The sequence below is a fragment of the Lygodium microphyllum genome, chromosome 5, assembly GCF_053477565.2.
Source record: "Lygodium microphyllum isolate KBCC chromosome 5, Lygodium_microphyllum_v1.1.10, whole genome shotgun sequence".
Lineage (NCBI taxonomy): Eukaryota > Viridiplantae > Streptophyta > Polypodiopsida > Schizaeales > Lygodiaceae > Lygodium > Lygodium microphyllum.
The window spans coordinates 77,636,317-77,656,227 of NC_141139.1; the positions used below are offsets into that span (position 1 = coordinate 77,636,317).

The following is a 19,911-nucleotide window of genomic DNA, read 5'->3' on the forward strand; positions in this document are numbered from 1 at the left end:
GACCACACTTCTTGGGGAACCCCCCTTTCCAAAGACTTGTTTGGTGATTGATTAATCAAGTGTATGGCTGCCATAACAGCCTTTGCCTAAAAACCATGAGGTAAAGCAGCATGAAATAGCATCGTACGGACCTTATATTGTATGGTCCGATTTATACGCTCTGCAACTCCATTTTGGGATGGATTATGAGGGGTAGTGAGCTCCCTCTTTATCCCTTTGGTGTCACAAACTGCCTGAAAGGCCTTGGACACATATTCCCCACCATTGTCAGAGTGAAGATACTTAAGAGTCTTATTAGTCTGATTCTCAATCAATGCCAAGAATTTTTTAGACTTGTCAAGCACTTCATCCTTGCCATGAATAGAGTAAACCCATACCTTCTGTGTAGCATCATCGACAAAGGTGACAAAGTATTTCTTTCCCCCCCTAAAGATAACCTTGACATCTGACGTACATCAGAATGTACTAACTTTAGAGAAGAAGATTTCAGTGAAAGAGATTTCTTATGAGATATCTGTGCATGTTTACCATAAACACAATGATCACAATGCTCAAAATTAGGGAGTAGCAACCCATTGTCTCCTGCATCATTATAATCTTGTTGATCTCAAAAGCAATGTTCTCATCCATAAAGCTCACATTAGGATGTGTCAATAAAAAGCTTACACATGTAGGAGAAAAGTGCATAGCATAGTGAACCCAACCTATGGCTATGTAAAGTCTCAACCACTAAGGCTTAGGCTAACTGGCCATGCCACAAAGAAACACTTGGCTGCTCGGTCATGGCAACACCATGGGCATACACACTAGATACATGAAGTGGATACAAAGTATCACTCTTGCAACCTCTGGTAATAACCCTAGATCCCTTACAGATCTTCCATTTTCGATCACCAAAGGTGGTATGAAAACCATCATCATCTAGCTGCCTTGTGCTAATCAAGCTCTTCTTTAGTTGATGTATATGTCGTACATGCTGAAGTGTGAAGATAGAGCCATGCTGAAATTGCAACTGCACACTGCCAATACCTGCAATGTCACATGCATAGTTGTCCCCAAGATGGACAACACAATGTCGACCCCTTGTATAGTCAGAGAACCACTCACGATAAGGGGTGACACAAATGGAAGCACGTGAATTGAGAATCCAGGTATGCATGTCATCATCTGTATCTGCAAGTAAAGTAAGTGCACCAAAGTGTGAAGAGACAAAGAGTACGTCACTCCCACTATGATTGTCATGAGTGACTACATTCACCTCTTCAATTTTGATTCTACTCTTGTTAGGCTGACTGTCTTTATTCTCTTCCTTGCTATCATCTGTCTTCTTGCTCTTTCCTTTCTCTTTTTTCCATTTGCAGCAGTCACGTTTAAAGTGACACTTCTTGCCACAATGATGGCATTCAACATCTTTGCCACGTGATTTATTGTGTCCCTTGCTATCATATTTACCTTTCTGCTATGATCTGCTCCTAGTATGCAAAGCACTAGAAGACTTACTGGATGCATTGTTCTGCCAATTCATTTCTTCCATGAGTAGAGCACTCTCTACATTAGCATACAAAAGGATCGCATTAGAATTGCTCATAGCAATCCTGAATGTATCCCAACTCTCTGGCAAAGTGCAAAGCAAGAAAGTAGCCTTAAATTCCTCATCAATTGTAAACTTCAAGGCAACCAGCTGGCTGAAAATGGAGTCAAACTCACTCAAGCGAGTAGACATTGTTGTATCCTCCTTCATATGCAAATCCATAAGCTTTTTCAGCCAATAAACTTTGCTTGCGGCACTCTTCTGTGCATACAGTTCTTCCAGTCGAGTCCAAATAGCATAGGCAAAAGCCAAACCTTCAATGTTAAACAGCAAGGCATCAGAAATCGATAGCTCGATGGTTGAGTGTGCAAGCTCATTTAACTCACATCCCAATCGTCCTGTTCCATGCGGGCTTTGCTCGTTTTGTTTTGATCGGCTTTGCTTGCTTCTTTTGCAACAGGATATTGTAGCACTGCTATTGCCAAACTGCAAAGTTATGTGCTCCTTCAAGCTTCTTTATGTGCATGAGATTATTGCTATCACTGCTGCCAGCCATGATTTTCAGCCCAAATGTGACAAAAAATTCAGCAAATGCAGGCCCAAACTGTCACCCAAGTGACCAAGGTACAAACAAGTACCAACCAGCAATAAATGACCATGTAGAAGCACAGATTTCAGATCTGTATTTAAATTTTCAGAAGTACCAAACCATGTGCTACAGCATTCCACAACTGATTACAGCTGTTCCAAGGACATATACATCACATTACATGAGAAATCCCAAAATTTTGGCTGCAAGTTCTGTTGTACATGTATCCACGGGCATAAAATTTGACATGCGCGGTCAAAATCCCCAAAATTTTGTGCTCAAAGCATCAATCACACATTTGTATTTTCTCAGTCATGCATAGAACATGCCAATTTTGCCAAATTAGAGCAATTTCAGCAAAACCCCTAAATATTACCATGTGTTGATGTCCACATTGCATGGAATTAAACCTGCATGTACATAAAATGGCCAAATGTTGCACAGATTTGGCCCAAATTGCAAAAGCCCCAAATTGCACGGGGTCCAATGTGCATCAATGTCAATAAATTGGGTAAATTTCCGCCCAATTTGTGCATGTACATGAAAAGCCCCAAATGTCAGAGGCAAGATTCACAAGCTTCTTGCAATTTCTAAGACAAATTGTCTTGTCCTGCATCACAATCCCCAAATTCGGGAAAAGCCCCAAATTTGCAGGCCAAGATTGCACAGATTTCAGTGAAATTGACTCATCCAAGCAAAAATTTCACTTGCATTTGAGAGTCCCCAAAAAATTTCTGAGGCTTGTGTAGTCAGTGTTTGCAATTTTGGTTCAGAGATCACTGCAATGTGTGTTGGGCACCAATTTTGGAATAACCCCCAAATTTCAAGACACAGATATGCCTTTTGTGCTTGTAGGTGTGAACACCCGGCAACGGAGAGGGATTAAAAGAGATTTTGTAGAAATAGAATTTCTGATTAAAAAAAAAATGACGGGGGCCCTCGTTGATCCATGGGGTGGGTTGTGTGACCTGTTAGCCGTGACCCGTCTGCCGCCTTTTACACGTCGTTACTCGATCGTCACCCACGGTGGTTGTGCTGGCCTGGTCGCGACTGTTGGTCGTTGCCATAGTCGTCGCCTCAGTGCTAGCCGTCACCCCACTCGCTAGTCCAACATTACTGACCAGTCGCTTGGCACGTCGTGATTGTTGCTGCCCTTCGTACTTCTGCACCGGTCGACTGTCTCCTTTGCTCACGAGCCTGCCTGTGGCAACTGACTGCTTGATTGTGACAACTCCTGCTCGTTGAGTCCACCTGGGACTCTTGCAACACTTGAGCTCTCTTGCCAGCTTTGATACCAGTTTGTAGTGACGGGTTAGGCATGAAGATCGAGATAGCAGGTGCTCCTTAGGCGCAAAGAGACAGAGAGAGGGAGAGAGAGTAGAGCAGAGAGTGTGCACGTTTTTTAGGTACAATGACGAGTGTACCACCTTAGGTTTTTAGATAGATATATATGTGTAAGTATGAGTGCTAAGGGTGTGTTTACACTCGAGTACATTAAAAGGCACGAGGGCCTTTATTCCCAACACTATTAAGGTCTTTGAGTCTTTTCTCCTTTTTCATTTGATTGCATCTTGGCAGGAGATGTTACGCTTTGCAGTTTGGTGCTTTCTTGATCTTTGTAAGGAGGAGAATTCGCTGCAAGGAAAAGTGCTGGCTACCTCCAGGTTGTTGGATTGGCCTGATGAAGATTTGCAGCGAGATAAGTTTATTCGGATGGCTCGTCTGGGGTTGCAGATAGTCCATGATGGTGTCATTCTTGGTTAGCCCCGTCTTTATTCTTTCTGGTGTATTCGTCAGCACTTTCGGGTGCCTCGAGGCTATCATAACATTTGGTCGTCCATACAAGACAAGCTTCTGAGGTTCTCTCCTTTGCCTGCTTTACAGCCATCGTCTCCTTGGCGAGATTGGATGTTTGTGCTTCCTCATGATTTTGAAAAAATGTCAGCTAATTAGATCTATCATTAGATCGTTGAGGGCAAGAGATGGGTCATTGGAAAGGCTATTAAATTATGGCATATTTAGGATAGCAAAAAGAAGTGGTAGGAAAGATTCCTCCAACTCTGGAAGTCTAAGGTTCCTTATTAGGTTAAAGTGTTCATGTGGAGGTTGCTTATTGGGGGTCTTCCAACTGGGGACGTGCTGTGAGCTCACAAGATCTCTTGTGGTTGCTATGTATTTTGCACTACATGTGATGAGACATTGCTTCATCTCTTTGTCTCTTGCCGTGTTGCTCGACAGATTTGGAGTTTTGTTTCCCATGTGTGGTCCTTGGTGACTCAACAATGGATATCAGCTCGTTGGTGGATTATGGGAAGGATGACTTCTATGTCTACTTTGCAATCTGATTATTCTTGCCTCTTCCATTTCCTTAGATGGACAGCTTTGTGGCATATTTGGCATACTTGAAATGCCTTTATTTTTGATTCGGCCTCAGGCATCCATGTTTATGTGGCCCGTGTTTGTGGTTTAGTGTTATGGCAGATCTCCTCTATGGTATCAGCTGATCTGGTTCTTCTTGACATTGCTGCTCCTTGGCTGGATATTGTTTGCTCCACACCAACTATCCTTTCTGTGTGATATTTGTGTGTTAGAGTCTTGGTAGCCTTTCGTTTCTGTTTTTCTTAGCTGACCTGATGGTCTGATGTAAATATTTATATTTAATTCAATTACCTTCACGAAAAAAAAGAGAGAGAGATTACGAGAAAAAGATTTTATTAACTAATGAGAGAATGATTGAAAAACAAGCTATATCTCTAAGGTACGAAGTGACTGCCAGCTAAGAGGTTGTCAGAGGCGAAAAAAATGCTTCTTAGCCTAAGGGTGAAATCTGCTCCTTTTTAGACCACGTTTAGTTTGGAATTACAACAAGAGGAACATATGCCATCACATCCCACATAGGAATAATTTCCATCACATCACCCTAAGGGATGTGTCAAAGTCAATCCATATTGACAAGTTCACCCATCAAACATCCTAGAATCAATATATAGATTAAGTCGGACATGAGAGGAGTAGCAGCTGAGTTGGTTGGCAGACAGCCCTGGCGTTATGGGAGGAAGGCTAAAGTCTGATACTGGTTGAAATAGTGCTGCTATTTTTAGAGTCTTTAAACTTTAAGCAAGGGTCAAATAGTCCTTCAGTATAATGATTCTGGAGGATGCAATGGTACTAACCACTAAAAAAATCTCTCTCTTTCGTGTTGCTAGGTAGAAGGAGCTGATGAAGATAACTTGCCAATGACAAGGAGAGTACAGCAGGATATCTGGCAACATCAACACCCTAAAAATTGTCAAGATCCAAGTTTACGATTTCTTCTGGTTGACTGGGAAACTGATCCAGGTTTTGGAATTGGAGCCCAAATCACTTCCATGGCTGGCATGCTTGCTATTGCACTGAGAGAAAAGAGAATCCTTGTCAGCAACTATTTTAACCGAGCAGATCATGAAGGGTGTGTAGGTACTTCACAGTTCTTGTTTTGGCAGATTGATCATGCCAGACTTCTTGGCCAAGTTAATAAAAGTTCATTTAATATCATCACAATCAGATTATGGTTTGCTCATTTTAAAGAGGACAGAGTGAAGAGTGTGATTCATAGTGTAGGAGCAGTCAAATAAATTCTACTAAGCTATTAATTTTTTAACTAATATAATATTCAGAGTCAAAGTCATGAGATAATGGAATCTAAGCTATTTGGCCTTACTGTGTATACAGGAAATGACCGCTCACGATGGTCCTGTTACTTTTTTAGTGAGACATCAAAACAATGTAGAGATCGTGCACTTCTCCTTGCTGCTCAGGCAAATGCTTGGGAACAAGGCTTGATTACTGGGAAAAGAAATTATTCGTCAAGACAAATTTGGGCTGGCAAGATACCCAGGTATTGGAATCAAATGTCTGCAGTGATTGCCTGGCAAGATAACCAGGTTTTGGAATCAAACGTTTGTAGTGATTGCCTGTAATTTGGTCCTGTGATAGCTTGTTCTTGGCAAACCTGTGGATAACTTAGGACCTGTAGAAGATGGTACAATGTTTTGAATTGATAGTTCCACGCTTGTGTTTACACAGCTGGATACCAAACTGTCTATACTTGTTTTTTCCATCTTAATCATGGCATCTTCCTCAGTGTGTTTGAGGTAGTGGTGGATACCGTTATCACATCAGCCAAATCTTATTTAGTTCCGTTTGCTTCTATCCCAATCAGATGGACTTTGCTGCAAGGAAGAATAGTTCAATTATTGGACCAGAGGCAGCTGTCAGAGTACTAAAAATCAATTGAAAGAAAAATTCAGGTTAATTTCTGATGAGATAAAATCCTGTACTGAGGATTGGTGAAGCAAAACACGTGTCCAAACACAAAAATTGGTTGTGAAGGTCACTTTGGCACTCATTTTAGTTCTTGGCATTGGGATGAGTTAAAGACAAGACAAAGCCTATCATCAAATATACATTATTTGTCACATGCACTCTTCCATTTATTCATGTACTGCTGTATTTGAAGTGGATACTTGACAAGTTAGCATAATGCACAATGCTCTCTCTTTGGCCTTCTGCATTGCAACTTGAGACTTGAAGAGTTGGCACTTTTTATGGCAGCGCTAGGTCTGTCTCAGCATGATGTTGGAAAAGTCAAGTTTTGGTATGACCTCTAGAAATTGCAATGCTTTTGTACTGGCTGCATAACATGTGTAGGACTTCAGCTAGAATGCCCTCTGCAAGGGTGTAAGAAGGGAAGTGATAGTGAGTTAGATGTTGAATATTGTAAAAGAGGCAATATTGTGTGAATGGGTTTTAATAAGGTAAATGCAAAGTTTAGCATTTTCGAAATGGAACAGATACCATAGCTGAACAACTGCAGCGGTACATTTGATGGATGCTATAACTGGAAGAGGTCTCCATGTGCTGCCCTTACCCTGAAAAATTGTCCAACATATGCTTGTGACATATGGAGGGACATCATGAAGAAGTCCCCTTCCCTTATGATGTCAGGATGAGGTGGTGTGATGGTGTGAAGCATGTCTTGCATTTCGAGGGAATTTATATTTGCCAATGTCCAGGACATGCACTCATGACAGTTAACTTTGGAGGAGCTGTGGTTTGTGTTTAGATGCTGCTAAACACATCTGCAAACCATTATGGACAAAGAATGGGCATTGATCTCATGACACACTTAATCTGAATGCATATGATAGGGTCAACTGATTCACATTAACTTTGGAGGACTTGTGGTTTGTGTTTAGATTCTGCTAAACACATCTGCAAACCATCATCGACAAAGAATGGGCATTGATCTTGTGACACACTTAATTGGAATGCATATGATAAGGTCAACTGATTCACATTCACCTACACACAGACGTTGGATACATGATGCATGCCTGCATACATATGGATATTGCACATAGGTCCATATGGTTGTTTTGAAACAGATTCCAAACTACTAAAATTTTTGTGGAACTTGAAGGACACAAGTGTAGTAATGACACATCATATTGTCATGAGACTGAAGGTCAGATTATTACTTGATGTTGACTACTATTCTCACCAGGTGATTCAGCCAATTTGGCCGATTGTGTTCACTGCTCTGGCCACTGCACTAGCTTGGACTGCTTTAATAAGGATCTAACTTTCTCCTGTAAAGAGGTGCAACAATCATGGAGTCTGCACCTAGGAGAATAGCACCCTTTGCTATTCTCCTTTGTTTGTGCTAATAGTGAGCCAGTTCACCCAAAATTTTCCAGTTACATCTGGCATTATCCATCAAGCACCTTACTGCCATGGAACTCAGAGGGGATCCTTCTCCAGCTGTCATATAATGCTATGATCACTTAGCTCATATCTGAGGAAACTGCAGTGCCTGAAGCTGTGTGCAAGCTCATCTTCTGCTTAAGTAATTTGGGCAACAAAACTCTTGGTGTTTGCACATTCTGGCTTCCTTCTTGATAAGCTTTTATGTAACATTACAGTTCAATTTTACCTGGATAATACACTTATCAGCCTGAATTAGTCAGGTTGTTAAGCTACATCACCTTACCAAATTACACACTTGAAAAAGTCACAAGTGATCATGGTCCCTCGCAGATGGGAGTTGATTGACAGAGTACTATTGCTTGGTACATTTAGACTGCAAGGTGTAGCCACACTGGACTGCAAGTGCAAGGTGTAGCCACACTTTAGATCTCTAAGATGTCTCCACTACAGAGACTCTTTTGAGGATTTGGATAGAGATCATGGATACTTTCTGCAGGAGATGGGAGAGGCTGCAGGGTGGGTGGCTTTGAGAGGATGAGGAGGAGAGAGGCCTTCTTGCAGACCTGGGACTGTAGCACCTTCTTTTACACAACCCCTTAGATATTTGATTGTTCACACAACATTGTAGTTATGATGGTTTCAGCCACTTTTTACAGGGTTCTTTGTACTTTGTATCTTACCCCAGCAGGATTTTTTCTAAGATGTTACTATTAGAATATTATTTTCTTTGAAATAAAAGTGACCTCAGGGTGGCCTTCTTGAAATCTATAGAACACACAAATATTTTCTGTTTGAACATGCCACCCTGCTTAATGACAGCATTGACTGTGATCCAGTTATGCCTGAATAGTCACACAAGGATAAAGAAACTTACAGGTCCAATTATTTTATGATTAGGAAACTTGCTTTGAAGAGGAGTTTGATGCTACTAGCAAATCATTTTTGACAGCTTCAGGCTTGTGCATCAGCAGTCTACCAGTTTACAATCCTGCCTTAAATGGAACATTTTGTAAAGCATATCAGTGTCAAGACTGATGGAATTGATAATTGCAATTTGTTATAAATTTGAAGTCTATCATCTATGCTAATTGAAATGCACAAAGAAGGATACAGAAAAAAGTAATTAGAATGGTGCTCTGTAATAGCCAAACCTTAAGGAATCATCCTTATTCTTTTGCCTTGAAAAATGGATCTATAATTTTGTGATAGGAATTGGGGACAGCCTTGGGAGATGATGCAACCAACGACAGAGATAGATGGAACATTGCTTATTCATCACAAAGCATCAGATCGACGGTGGTGGAGAGCACAAGTAGGCTAGCAGTCTCATTGTTTTTGTTGATGTTTCAGTATTGCTCTTTAGGAAGGTAGCATTGGTGAAAGCACTGCTGAATATACATGTGTGAGGTTGAGTTCAGGTTTAAGGTGTTTGATTTTTTAATCAGCTTCAATCATAACCTTAAATTGATTGGTTGAACTAATTAATATATTCTGCATTAAGATGTTGAAACTAGTATCTGGTTAAGTTGCAGGGATCTATAACTATAGGTAAGACCTTTCTTTGTCAAACTAATCAACAAGCCCATGTATAGGTAAGAAAATTCTATTAATAACCCCTTAAAGAAAAAAGTTGAGGTAAAATACGAAGTACAAGGATCTCTACAAAGAGTAACTAAGTACATCATGAACCGATCCGGTGGGCTATAATGCCAAACCATTTGGGGGTAGTATGGAAGAAAGTGCCTGAGTCCCATGTCCACAAGAACGATAAATCCTCAAAGTATGCATTGGAGTCATCTAGCTCCTGCTCACTCTCTAAATCAACTTTGAAGTGTCAGCCTGGTGGCATGTGGAAAATGGAGACGTTTTTGATGGACCATTGTAATGGGGTTATTTCTTGGGGGCCAACTAGTTCTTTGTCACAATGGATTGTCTCTCTTGAGGGGCTGCTAGTACCTGGGGCCATCACATCTCTAGCTCTCAGCTGGCCAGAGGAGTGTCCAGAGAGGCCATAGTTGGCTCATGTGGCACCACTCAAGCTGGCTGTCTAAGGTCTCCCAGCATTCTCCATCATCCCTCAACTTGTCTCTACAGCTCCAGGCCTCTTTGTCTGTGTCTCTATCCAGCATCAGTGTGCTCTTGCTGTCGCTGGAACTGCCTCCTTTGCCTAGGTATGCACTGTCTTAGGCACTTTGCCTCGCTCTTCCTTTAAGCTTGAGGCTTACTGCCTTTCTCATATCAAAAGGAGGTTTGTTGTTAGCATATCCTCAGAGTATGCATCCATGTCATCCAGCTCTTGCTCACTCTTCTGTGGGGCAGCTGCACCTCCCACCTATTGAGTGTCAAGGACAGGTGACACAATCAGTTGTTTTTGGGTCTGGAGCAAAGGGAATCAGCAGGAAGGCATCGATGGAGGGTGTGTCTGGGGTTTTCACTAGAGTTTCTTGAGAGTCTATCTTAGGCCCTTGCTTAGTGATTTTGACCTTGGAGAGAAGGTTTAACTGGAGGGGTGAGCAGCTTGGACAAGAAAGTAAATGAAGGTTGCTAACTTGCTAGGGTGGAAGAGGAGTTTGAAGACACCTCCATTTGAGCACTTGGCAAGAGCGCATATGGATAGGCAAGAGAGAGAATCAGGGTGATGGACAATGTTGTGTGGGATGCAGGAGGGGTGGCAGCAGTTTTGTGCTAGAATAGAGGTGGTTTACACAGGGTTATAGGGCGGCTTTGGTGGAGGGGGCGATGTTGTTGGGAATAAAGGGTCACTGTGCCTTTTTTTGTGTTCGAGCAGGAACTTTAGGCATCAGCTATCAGTGTTTGATACATGCAGAAGAGGCAGGCGAACTAGACGGGCATCAGCCGTGAGTGTTCGACACGTGCAGAAGAGACGACAAACAGTCGGGGTGACAGGCCGTAGACCAGGCGATAGGTTCGATGGGTAATCGGCAAGTTGTAGGCTGTAGGGAACATGTTGCAGGCAACCACGCTGTAGTCGAGGCGACACCAAACGGGTCGCAGGAGAAGCGGGCAGACTACAGGGCTGTGACTGGACGGGATGGGGTTCAGCAGGCGTTCCGACAGGAGAGGGTCGTACGTACAAGCACAAATCTGAAATTAAAAAGGAAAAAGAGGTTTCCTTTCCTTTCTCTATTGGGTGTTCGCAAGTACAAGCACAAAAGACAAATCTGTGCACATTTGCTCCTGAAGAATTGGGGCTTTTCCCAGATTTGGAGACTTTAATGCAGAACTGGACAATCTGACTCGGAAATTGGGAAATCAATGCACAATTGCCCTTGAAGTTTTGGGGTTTTTTCAGATTTCAATGAAATTTGTGCACACCGGACCCGAAAAATTTGGGGCTTTTGCAGAATTTCATCAATTTGTGCAAGAATTGCCTACTATATTCATTTGGGTACTCTTCTTAAAATTTGGAGCTTTTGATCCAAATTGTCAAATTTGTGCTCGGGAATGCCTTTGGAGCAGAAATTGCAGTGAAATTTTGGGGATTTCACATGTAACTGGTGGCTTGGTCTCTAATTGTGTCAGAAATTGCTTGAAGAGTGCAGCAAACGACATTTTTTAATTCTGAAAATTCATTTGCAGATCTGAAAATTTATGAAATCCTGGGATTTTCATTGCTGGTTGGTACTCTTGTGCATTGTGGTCACTTGTGTCATATTTGGACTTTCCTTTGGTGATTGGTTAGGCAAATTGGGGCTGCAAATTATGGCTGGAAACAGTGACAGCAATAATCTTTTGCACATTAAGAAGCTTGAGGGTGCCCGTAATTTTGCCATCCGGCAAAAACAATGCTGCAATGTCTTGGTGCAGAGAAAACATGTAAAGCCCATCAATACAAAGGCAATCAAACCAGCAGACATGGAACAAGACGAGTGGGATGACTTGGACGAACTTGCTCGCTCTACCATTGAGCTCTCAGTGTCAGACAACTTGCTCTTCAACATTGAGAAGCTGAATTCAGCATATGCAATGTAGCAAAGGCTTGAAGAATTGTATGCTCAAAAAGTGCAGCCAGCAAGGTTTATTAACTGAAAAAAGTGATGGACTTTCGCATAAAAGAGGGTACAACCATGTCTGTACACTTGAATGAGCTTAACTCAATTTTAGTCAGTTGATTGCTTTGGATTTTCATGTTGATGAAGAGTTCAAAGCTACCTTCTTACTATGCACCCTACTTGAAAGTTGGGATACTTTCAGGACAACTTTGAGTAATTCGAATGCTTAACTGTTATACTCTAATATGGAGAGTTCTTTGTTGATGGAAGAACTCAATAGGTAGAACAACTTAGCAAACAAGTCTTCAAATGCATTACACACTAGAGGGAGATTTCAGGATAAGAGCAGTCCTGAAAACCGAGCATGCAGTAAGTCTCGTGGAAATAATGTGGAGTGCCATCATTGTGGCAAAAAGGGGGACTATAAAAGGGATTGCTTTCAGCTGAAGAAAGAGAAGGATATAAACAAAAACAATGAAGCCAAGAATGCTGAAAACAAGAATAGCTAGCATGCCAAAAAGAGCAATGTGAAAATAGAAGAGGTTAATGTGATCACTCATGATAATGACAGTGATGGTGATGTACTTCTAGCTCCTCCTTTGGATGCACATCCATTAATTGCAGATTTTGAGGATGACATTTACACTTGGATACTTGATTTAGGTGCGTCCTTTCATGTCACACCACATCATGAGTGGTCCTCTGACTACAATGGTGCATTACGTGGTGTTGTCCACTTGGTGGATAACTATGCATGTAAAATTGTAGGTATTGGCAGTGCGAAACTGGAATTTCAGCATGGCTTCATGTTTGTTTTGCATAATGTGAGACATGTATCCTAGCTCAAAAAGAGCTTTATTAGCACATGGCAACTAGATGATGAAGGCTATCACACCACCTTTAGGGATAGCAAATGGAAAATATGTAAGGACTCCTACATTTTTGCCAAGGGGTCAAAAAGTGATACTCTATATCCTTTACATGTATCTAGTGTGTGTGACCATGTTATCGCCATAACGGAGCAGCGAAGTGTTTCTTTGTGGCATAGCTGGTTGGGACACATGAATCAATCTGGAATAAAAGTGCTCTCTCGTTTGGGTTATTTACTGTGTTTGAGGTATGTTGATTTTGAACAATGTGATCATTATATCTATGGTAAATATTCTTAAACGTCACACAAAAAATCTCTTTCGCTAAAGTCTTAACCCTTAGAGTTAGTACATTCAGATGTATGTCAAATGCCAGGGTTATCTTTAGGGGGGAAGAAGTATTTTATTACCTTTGTTGATGATGCCATACGCAAAGTTTGGGTTTATCCAATCCGTAGCAAAGACGAGGCCTTGGATAAATTTAAAAAATTCATGGCACTTACTGAAAATCAGACTAGCAAGACATTAAAATGCCTTCGCTTTGACAATGGTGGGAAATGTGTCCAAAGCCTTTCAAGACTTTTGTGATAGCAAAGGGATTAAGAGGGAGCTTATTGCTCCTCATAATCGGCCCTAAAATGGTATTGTAGAGCATATGAATTGGAACATTCAAGATAAGGTCAGTACAATGCTGTCACCTGTTGCTTTATCCCATGGTTTTTGGGCAAAGGCTGTTATGACAGTTGTGCACTTGATTAATTGGTCACCAAATAGGTCTTTGAGAGGGGGGGCGAGGAAGTTCCCCAAGAAATGTGGTCGGGCAAGCCACCTTCATATGCACATGTGAAAGTGTTTGGCTGCGAGGCATTTGTGCACGTACGTAAGGAAGAACGCAGCAAACTCGAGCCAAAGTCCTGTAAAGGTATTTTCCTAGGATATGGTGATGAAGGTGAAATGGGATATAGATTATGGGATCTCGAGAAAAGAAAAGAAATATACAGCAATGATGTCATCTTTCAAGAATATCACATGCACAAACAGCTCGAAAGAATAAAGGAAGTCAGAAGGGTTGTATTCTGGGAGGATGTACCAATAGGACAGCAAAGAATGTTAGAAAACAGCAACTACCTACTGAAAATGTCCTTGAAAATGCAAGGAATGATGCTGTAAATGATCAATAAGATCTTGCCCATGATGTCTCATAAATTCAGCAACAATATATGCACTTGGAATAACTTGAACCAGTTATACAGCAAGCTGTACTTGCAGAACTTTTGGGAATAAAGGGCTATCGTGCCTTATATATGTGCACGGGTGTGAACACACCCTTAGCACATTTGTACTTTCATATGTATATCTATCTAAAAACCTAAAGAGCTACACTTGTCATTGTATCCAAGAACGTCATCCTCGTGCTCTCTGACTTAACAAAGTGGTATCAGAGCTCACAGGTTATGTACGTTTCCCAAAGCTAGTGATAGGCAAACAGGAGCTTCTGGCACTAGTCGTCAGTGTCCAATAGGTGTAGGAGAGGTAGTTGGGACCAACGGGCGGTCTTTCAGGCGTTGCACGAGTGGCACATAGTCTTGACAAGTAGCAGACTGTAGGCGACAGTTAGGGCGTGCTGAGAAGGAGACGACATGACTGACGAAGGCCAAGTCGATGGGCAGGCAAGCTGACAACACACACTGGACATGTCAATCGTGACTAAGCAGGCGCTAGCGAAATCAGTTGTCGTGATAGTTGACAGAGGATTCCGGGTCACGCAAGTTTGATGGGCAGTTGGCTGGACTCCAAGTCAGGCAATGTGACTAGCAGGTCAACGGACCTCGTCACGATATTTTTCCTCAAGGTCACAAATTCGTTTTTCTTCAAAATTCTTCTTGAATTTCCCCAAGGCCTGATGGGGGTTCGTGCGCTTAAGCACAGAGTTTAGATTTGTGCATATTTTGCTTAGAAAAATTGGGTCTTTTCCCGGATTTTGGGATCTAAATGCAGAATTGGACTATTTGACTCAGAAATTGCAAAATCAATGGACATTTTCTTGGGAATTTCGGGGCTTTTCACACTTTAGTGAATTTTTTTCAATTTCACTGAAATTTGTGCACACTGGACCTAAGAAATTTGGGGATTTGTCCAGATTTGATGCAAGCAAGACATAACAATGATATTTGTTCCAGAAATTGCAAGAATTTGGGACATTTTGCCTCCGACATTTGGGGCTTTTCATGTACATGCAAGAATTGGGCTGAAATTTCTCAATTTCTTAACAGTATGCACATTGGACCTCGTGTAATCTGGAGCTTTTGCTGTTTGGGCAAAATTTGTGTGCCATTTGGTCATTTTATGTACATGTGGGTTTAATTTCATGCAATTTGGACATCTAGCACTTGGAAAATTTGGGGGTTTTGCTGAAATTGCTCTATTTTGGCAAAATTGGCCTATTCTATGTATGTCAGAGACAGTGCAGATATATGGTTGATGCTTCGAGCACAAAACACAAAAATTTTGGGGCTTTTGACCGTGCATGTCAAATTTTGTGCTTGTGGGTGCATGTACAACAGAAATTGCAGCTAAAATTTGGGACTTCTCATGTAATGTGATATATTTGTCCTTGGAACAGTTGTAATCAGTTGTGGAGTGCTGTAGCACAAGGTTTAGTGCTTCTAAAAATTTATTTTCAGACCTGAAATTTCTGCTTTTATGTGGTTATTTATTGCTACTTGGTCCTTGCTTGTACCTTGGTCAGTTGTGTGCAGTTTGGGCCTGCATTTGTTGAATTTTTGGTCACATTTGGGCTGAAAATCATGGCTGGCAGCAATGACAGCAGTAATCTCATGCACATTAAGAAGCTTGAAGGAGCAGATAACTTTGCACTTTGGCAAAAACAGTGCTATAATATCTTGTTGCAGAAAAAGCAGGCAAAGTTGATTAAGACCAAAGGAACAAAGCCCGCAAATACGGAACGGGAAGATTGGGATGAGTTAAATGAGCTTGCATGCTCAACCATCGAGCTATCGATTTCTGATGTCTTGTTGTTTAACATTGAAGGTTTGGCTTTTGCCTATGCTATTTGGACTCGACTGGAAGAACTGTATGCACAGAAGAGTGCCGCAAGCAAAGTTTATTGGCTGAAAAAGCTTATGGATTTGCGTATGAAAGAGGATACAACAATGTCTACACGCTTGAGTGAGTTTGACTCCATTTTCAGCCAGCTGGTTGCCTTGAAGTTTACGATTGATGAGGAATTTAAGGCTACTTTCTTGCTTTGCACTTTGCCAGAGAGTTGGGATACATTCAGGATTGCTATGAGCAATTCTAATGCGATCCTTTTGTATGCTCATGTAGAGAGTGCTCTACTCATGGAAGAAATGAATTGGCAGAACAATGCATCCAGTAAGTCTTCTAGTGCTTTGCGTACTAGGAGCAGATCATAGCAGAAAGGTAAATATGATAGCAAGGGACACAATAAATCACGTGGCAAAGATGTTGAATGCCATCATTGTGGCAAGAAGTGTCACTTTAAATGTGACTGCTACAAATGGAAAAAAGAGAAAGGAAAGAGCAAGAAGACAGATGATAGCAAGGAAGAGAATAAAGACAGTCAGTCTAACAAGAGCAGTGTCAAAATTGAAGAGGTGAATGTAGTCACTCATGACATTGATAGTGGGAGTGACATATTCTTTGTCTCTTGACACTTTGGTGCACATGCTTTACTTGCAGATACAGATGATGACATGCATACCTGGATTCTCAATTCACGTGCTTCCTTTTTCCCAAAATGGAGTTGCAGAGCGTATAAATCGGACCATACAAGATAAGGTCGGTACGATGTTGTTTCATGCTGCTTTATCATACAAGATAAGGTCACCAAACAGATCTTTGGGAGGGGGAGTTTCCCAAGAAGCGTGGTCGGGCAAGCCACCTTCGTATGCATACTTGAAATTGTTTGGCTGCGAAGCATTTGTGCACATACGTAAGGAAAAACAAAGCAAACTTGATCCAAAGTCCTGTAATTGTATTTTTCTAGGATATGGTAATGAAGGTGAAATGGGGTATAGATTATGGGATTCCGAGAAAAGGAAAGTAGTACACAGCAATGATTTTATATTCCGGGAAGATCGCATGCATAAACAGCCCGAAAAGATTGAGGAAGTCCGTAGGGTTGTATTCTGAGAAGAAATACATTTTGGTCAATAAAATGTGCTCGCTGTACAGCAGCAAATAGCTGCTGTAAATGAACCTGAAAATGCAGAAAATAATGCTGGAAATGATCAGCCAGCTATTGCGTGTAATGATGAGCCACTAGATGTGCAAGAACAGCCACGACAAGAAGCTGTTAATGTTGATTTGCAGGCTAAAATGCCAGGATAGCAAGCTGAAAATGGAAATTTGCAAGAACAGTCAGCAAACAATGATCATTGGGTTAGGAGATCGTCTAGGGCTGCTAGACAACCTGATAGATTCATTCCTGGTGAAAATTATGTGGCTGATTATGCCATGTTGACAAACTGTGGTAAACTGTCTTGTTTCAAGGAAGCAATGGATAGACAGGACAGTAAGATATGGTATAAAGCCATGTTCTCAGAGATGGAATCTCTTGAGAAAAATGGCCCTTTGGACTTCGTGTAGTTACCTAAAGGGCAGAAAACCCTTCCATGCAAATGGGTTTTCAAGATGAAGGTCACTTCTGGTTCCTCACCATAGTGCAAAGCGAGATTGGTTGCGAAGTGGTACAAGCAAGAACATGGAGTTGAGTTTGATGAGATCTTCTCTCCTATAGTGAAGATAACTACATTGAGAACCATTTTAGCTTGGTTGCAGCTGAAGATATGGAGCTCATATAGATGGATGTAAAGATTGCACTCTTACATGGTAATCTTCATTAAGACATATATGTAGTAGCCTGAAGGGTTTGTGGAAAAAGGGAAAGAGAAGATGGTATGTAAACTCAAAAGGAGTTTGTATGGGCTGAAACAAGCACCAAGGGAATGGTATCATAAGTTTGAAACATTCATGCAGTCTCAAGGCTTTCATAGAAGTTAAGTGAATCACTGCTTGTACACCAAGAAGGCCGCAGATGGCGGCCTGATTATCTTGGTTTTGTATGTTGATGACATGCCGATTGTTGGCAAGGATACTCATGCTTTGGACTCACTGAAGCAAAGTGTTTATGGCAGCTTTGACATAAAGGATATTGGTGATGCAACAAATCACATTCTTGGCATGCGAATACTCAGAGATAGGTCAAAAGGATTACTCTATCTATCTCAGTAAGAGTATATCTCCAAGATTTTGCAGCGTTTTAATATGGAAGGGGGGAAAACAATTGGAGTTCATTGCCTCGATATGCGAAACTCAGTGCAAAGGATTGCCCTAAATCTGATGATGAGAAGGATGAAATGGCCAAGATACCACATGCTTTAGCTGTTGGCAGTTTGATGCATGCTTTGGTTGCTACACATCTTGACATTGCCTTTGCAGTGGGAGTGATTAGCAGATATATGGAAAACCCTTGTAAAAGCCATTGGGAAGCAGTGAAAGATATTATGAGATACCTCAAAGACACAAAGGATTTATGCATCTGCTTTGGAAAGGACAATGCATCTGTTGTTGGCTTTACGGATGCAGACTATGCTGGTCAAGCGGATTGCGAAAAGTCCAATTCTGGGTATGTATTTAGCTTCACAGGAGAAGCAGTCTCCTGGATCTCTAGGCTACAAAAGTGTGTTGCATTGTCTACTATAGAGACAGAGTATGTGGCTACCATTGAGTCATGCAAGGAGGCTTTATGGCTTTCATGTTTGATGGGAGAGTTTGGCATTACAGAGTTACTTGTTGTCCATTGTGATAGTCAGAGTGCTATCATGCTAGTATGGAATCCCATCTTTCATGCAAAGATGAAGCACCATTAGAGACGTACTTGATAGCAAAAGCATTGAGTTTGTCAAAGTGCATATAGATGATAATCATGCAGATCTTCTCACGAAGGGTCTTTCAACGGAGCGGTTTGCGCATTGCTGACAGATGATGGGAGTTGGATAGATATATGTATTTTAGCATTGTACATACCTAGACGTAGCTGATTATTTTTTCCCCTCAAGACACATTGCCTTTAGGTGGGAGGTTGTTAGGAAAAAAGGGCCATTGTGCCTTTTATATGTGCACGGGTATGAACACACTCTTAGTACATTTGTACTTTTATATATATATCTATCTAAAAACCTAAAGTGGTACACTCATCATTGTACCTAAGAACGTTGTGCTTACTCTTCTCTCTACTGTACACACACACACACTCTCTCTCTCTCTCTGTGTGTGCTATGAGAAAGTATTACATATCTCGATCCTCATGCTCTCTGACTTAACATAGAACAACAAGCTATTAATGCAAATTTACAAGTGGAACAGCTAGCAAATATTGACCACTGGGTTCGTAGGTCGAACAGAATGCAAAAATAGCCAAGTAGATTTATTCTCGGAGTAAACTATGTGGCTAATGATGTCATGTTAATAAATTGTGGTGAACCGTCATGCTTCCAGGAAGCAATGGACAAGATAGTAAGAAATGGCAAAAAGCAATGCTATTAGAGATGGAATCTCGAATGAAGAATAACACTTGGAATTTGGTACTTTTGGCAAAAGGACAAAAAGTGTTACCTTGCAAATGGGTTTACAAAATGAAAGTCACTTGTAGTTCTTTGCCCAAGTACAAAGTACGCTTGGTTGCTAAAGGATACAAGCAAGAACATGGAATTGATTTTGATGAAATCTTTTCTCTTGAAGTCAAAATGACTACTTTGCAAACCATCTTGGGCTTGGTTGCATCTGAGGAAATGGAACTCATACAGATGGATATAAAACTGTCTTTTTACGTGGTGATCTGCATAAGGAAATCTATATGCAGTAGTCTGACGGTTTTATTGCAAAGGGAAAAGATCACATGGTATGTAAACTCAACAAAAGTATGGGCTGAAGCAGGCACCATGTGAATGGTATCACAAATTTGATACATTCATGCAATCACAAGGATTTCATTGTTCTCAAGTTGATCACTGCTTATATAGCAAAGAGGCAGTAGATGGCAATCTTATTCTCTTGGTATTGTATGTGGATGTTATGCTAATTGCAAGCAAGGATGTTCATGCCTTGGACTCCTTG

At 41.2% G+C, this 19,911-nt stretch overlaps 1 protein-coding gene across 4 annotated transcripts in view; it reads left to right on the plus strand.

Annotated features, from left to right (window-relative positions):
* The window catches only part of LOC148036019 (uncharacterized), an 82,321-nt gene that overhangs the window by 43,866 nt on the left and 18,544 nt on the right, over positions 1 to 19,911 (plus strand). For 3 of the 4 annotated variants that reach the window (XM_087678033.1, XM_087678030.1, XM_087678031.1), the window contains exons 3-5: positions 5,327 to 5,576; positions 5,832 to 5,997; positions 9,078 to 9,180. In XM_087678033.1, the coding sequence (XP_087534159.1) occupies positions 5,327 to 5,576; positions 5,832 to 5,997; positions 9,078 to 9,180 (519 nt within the window). The remainder of the gene's footprint in view (positions 1 to 5,326; positions 5,577 to 5,831; positions 5,998 to 9,077; positions 9,181 to 19,911) is intronic. The other variant, XM_087678032.1, reaches the window with a different exon arrangement.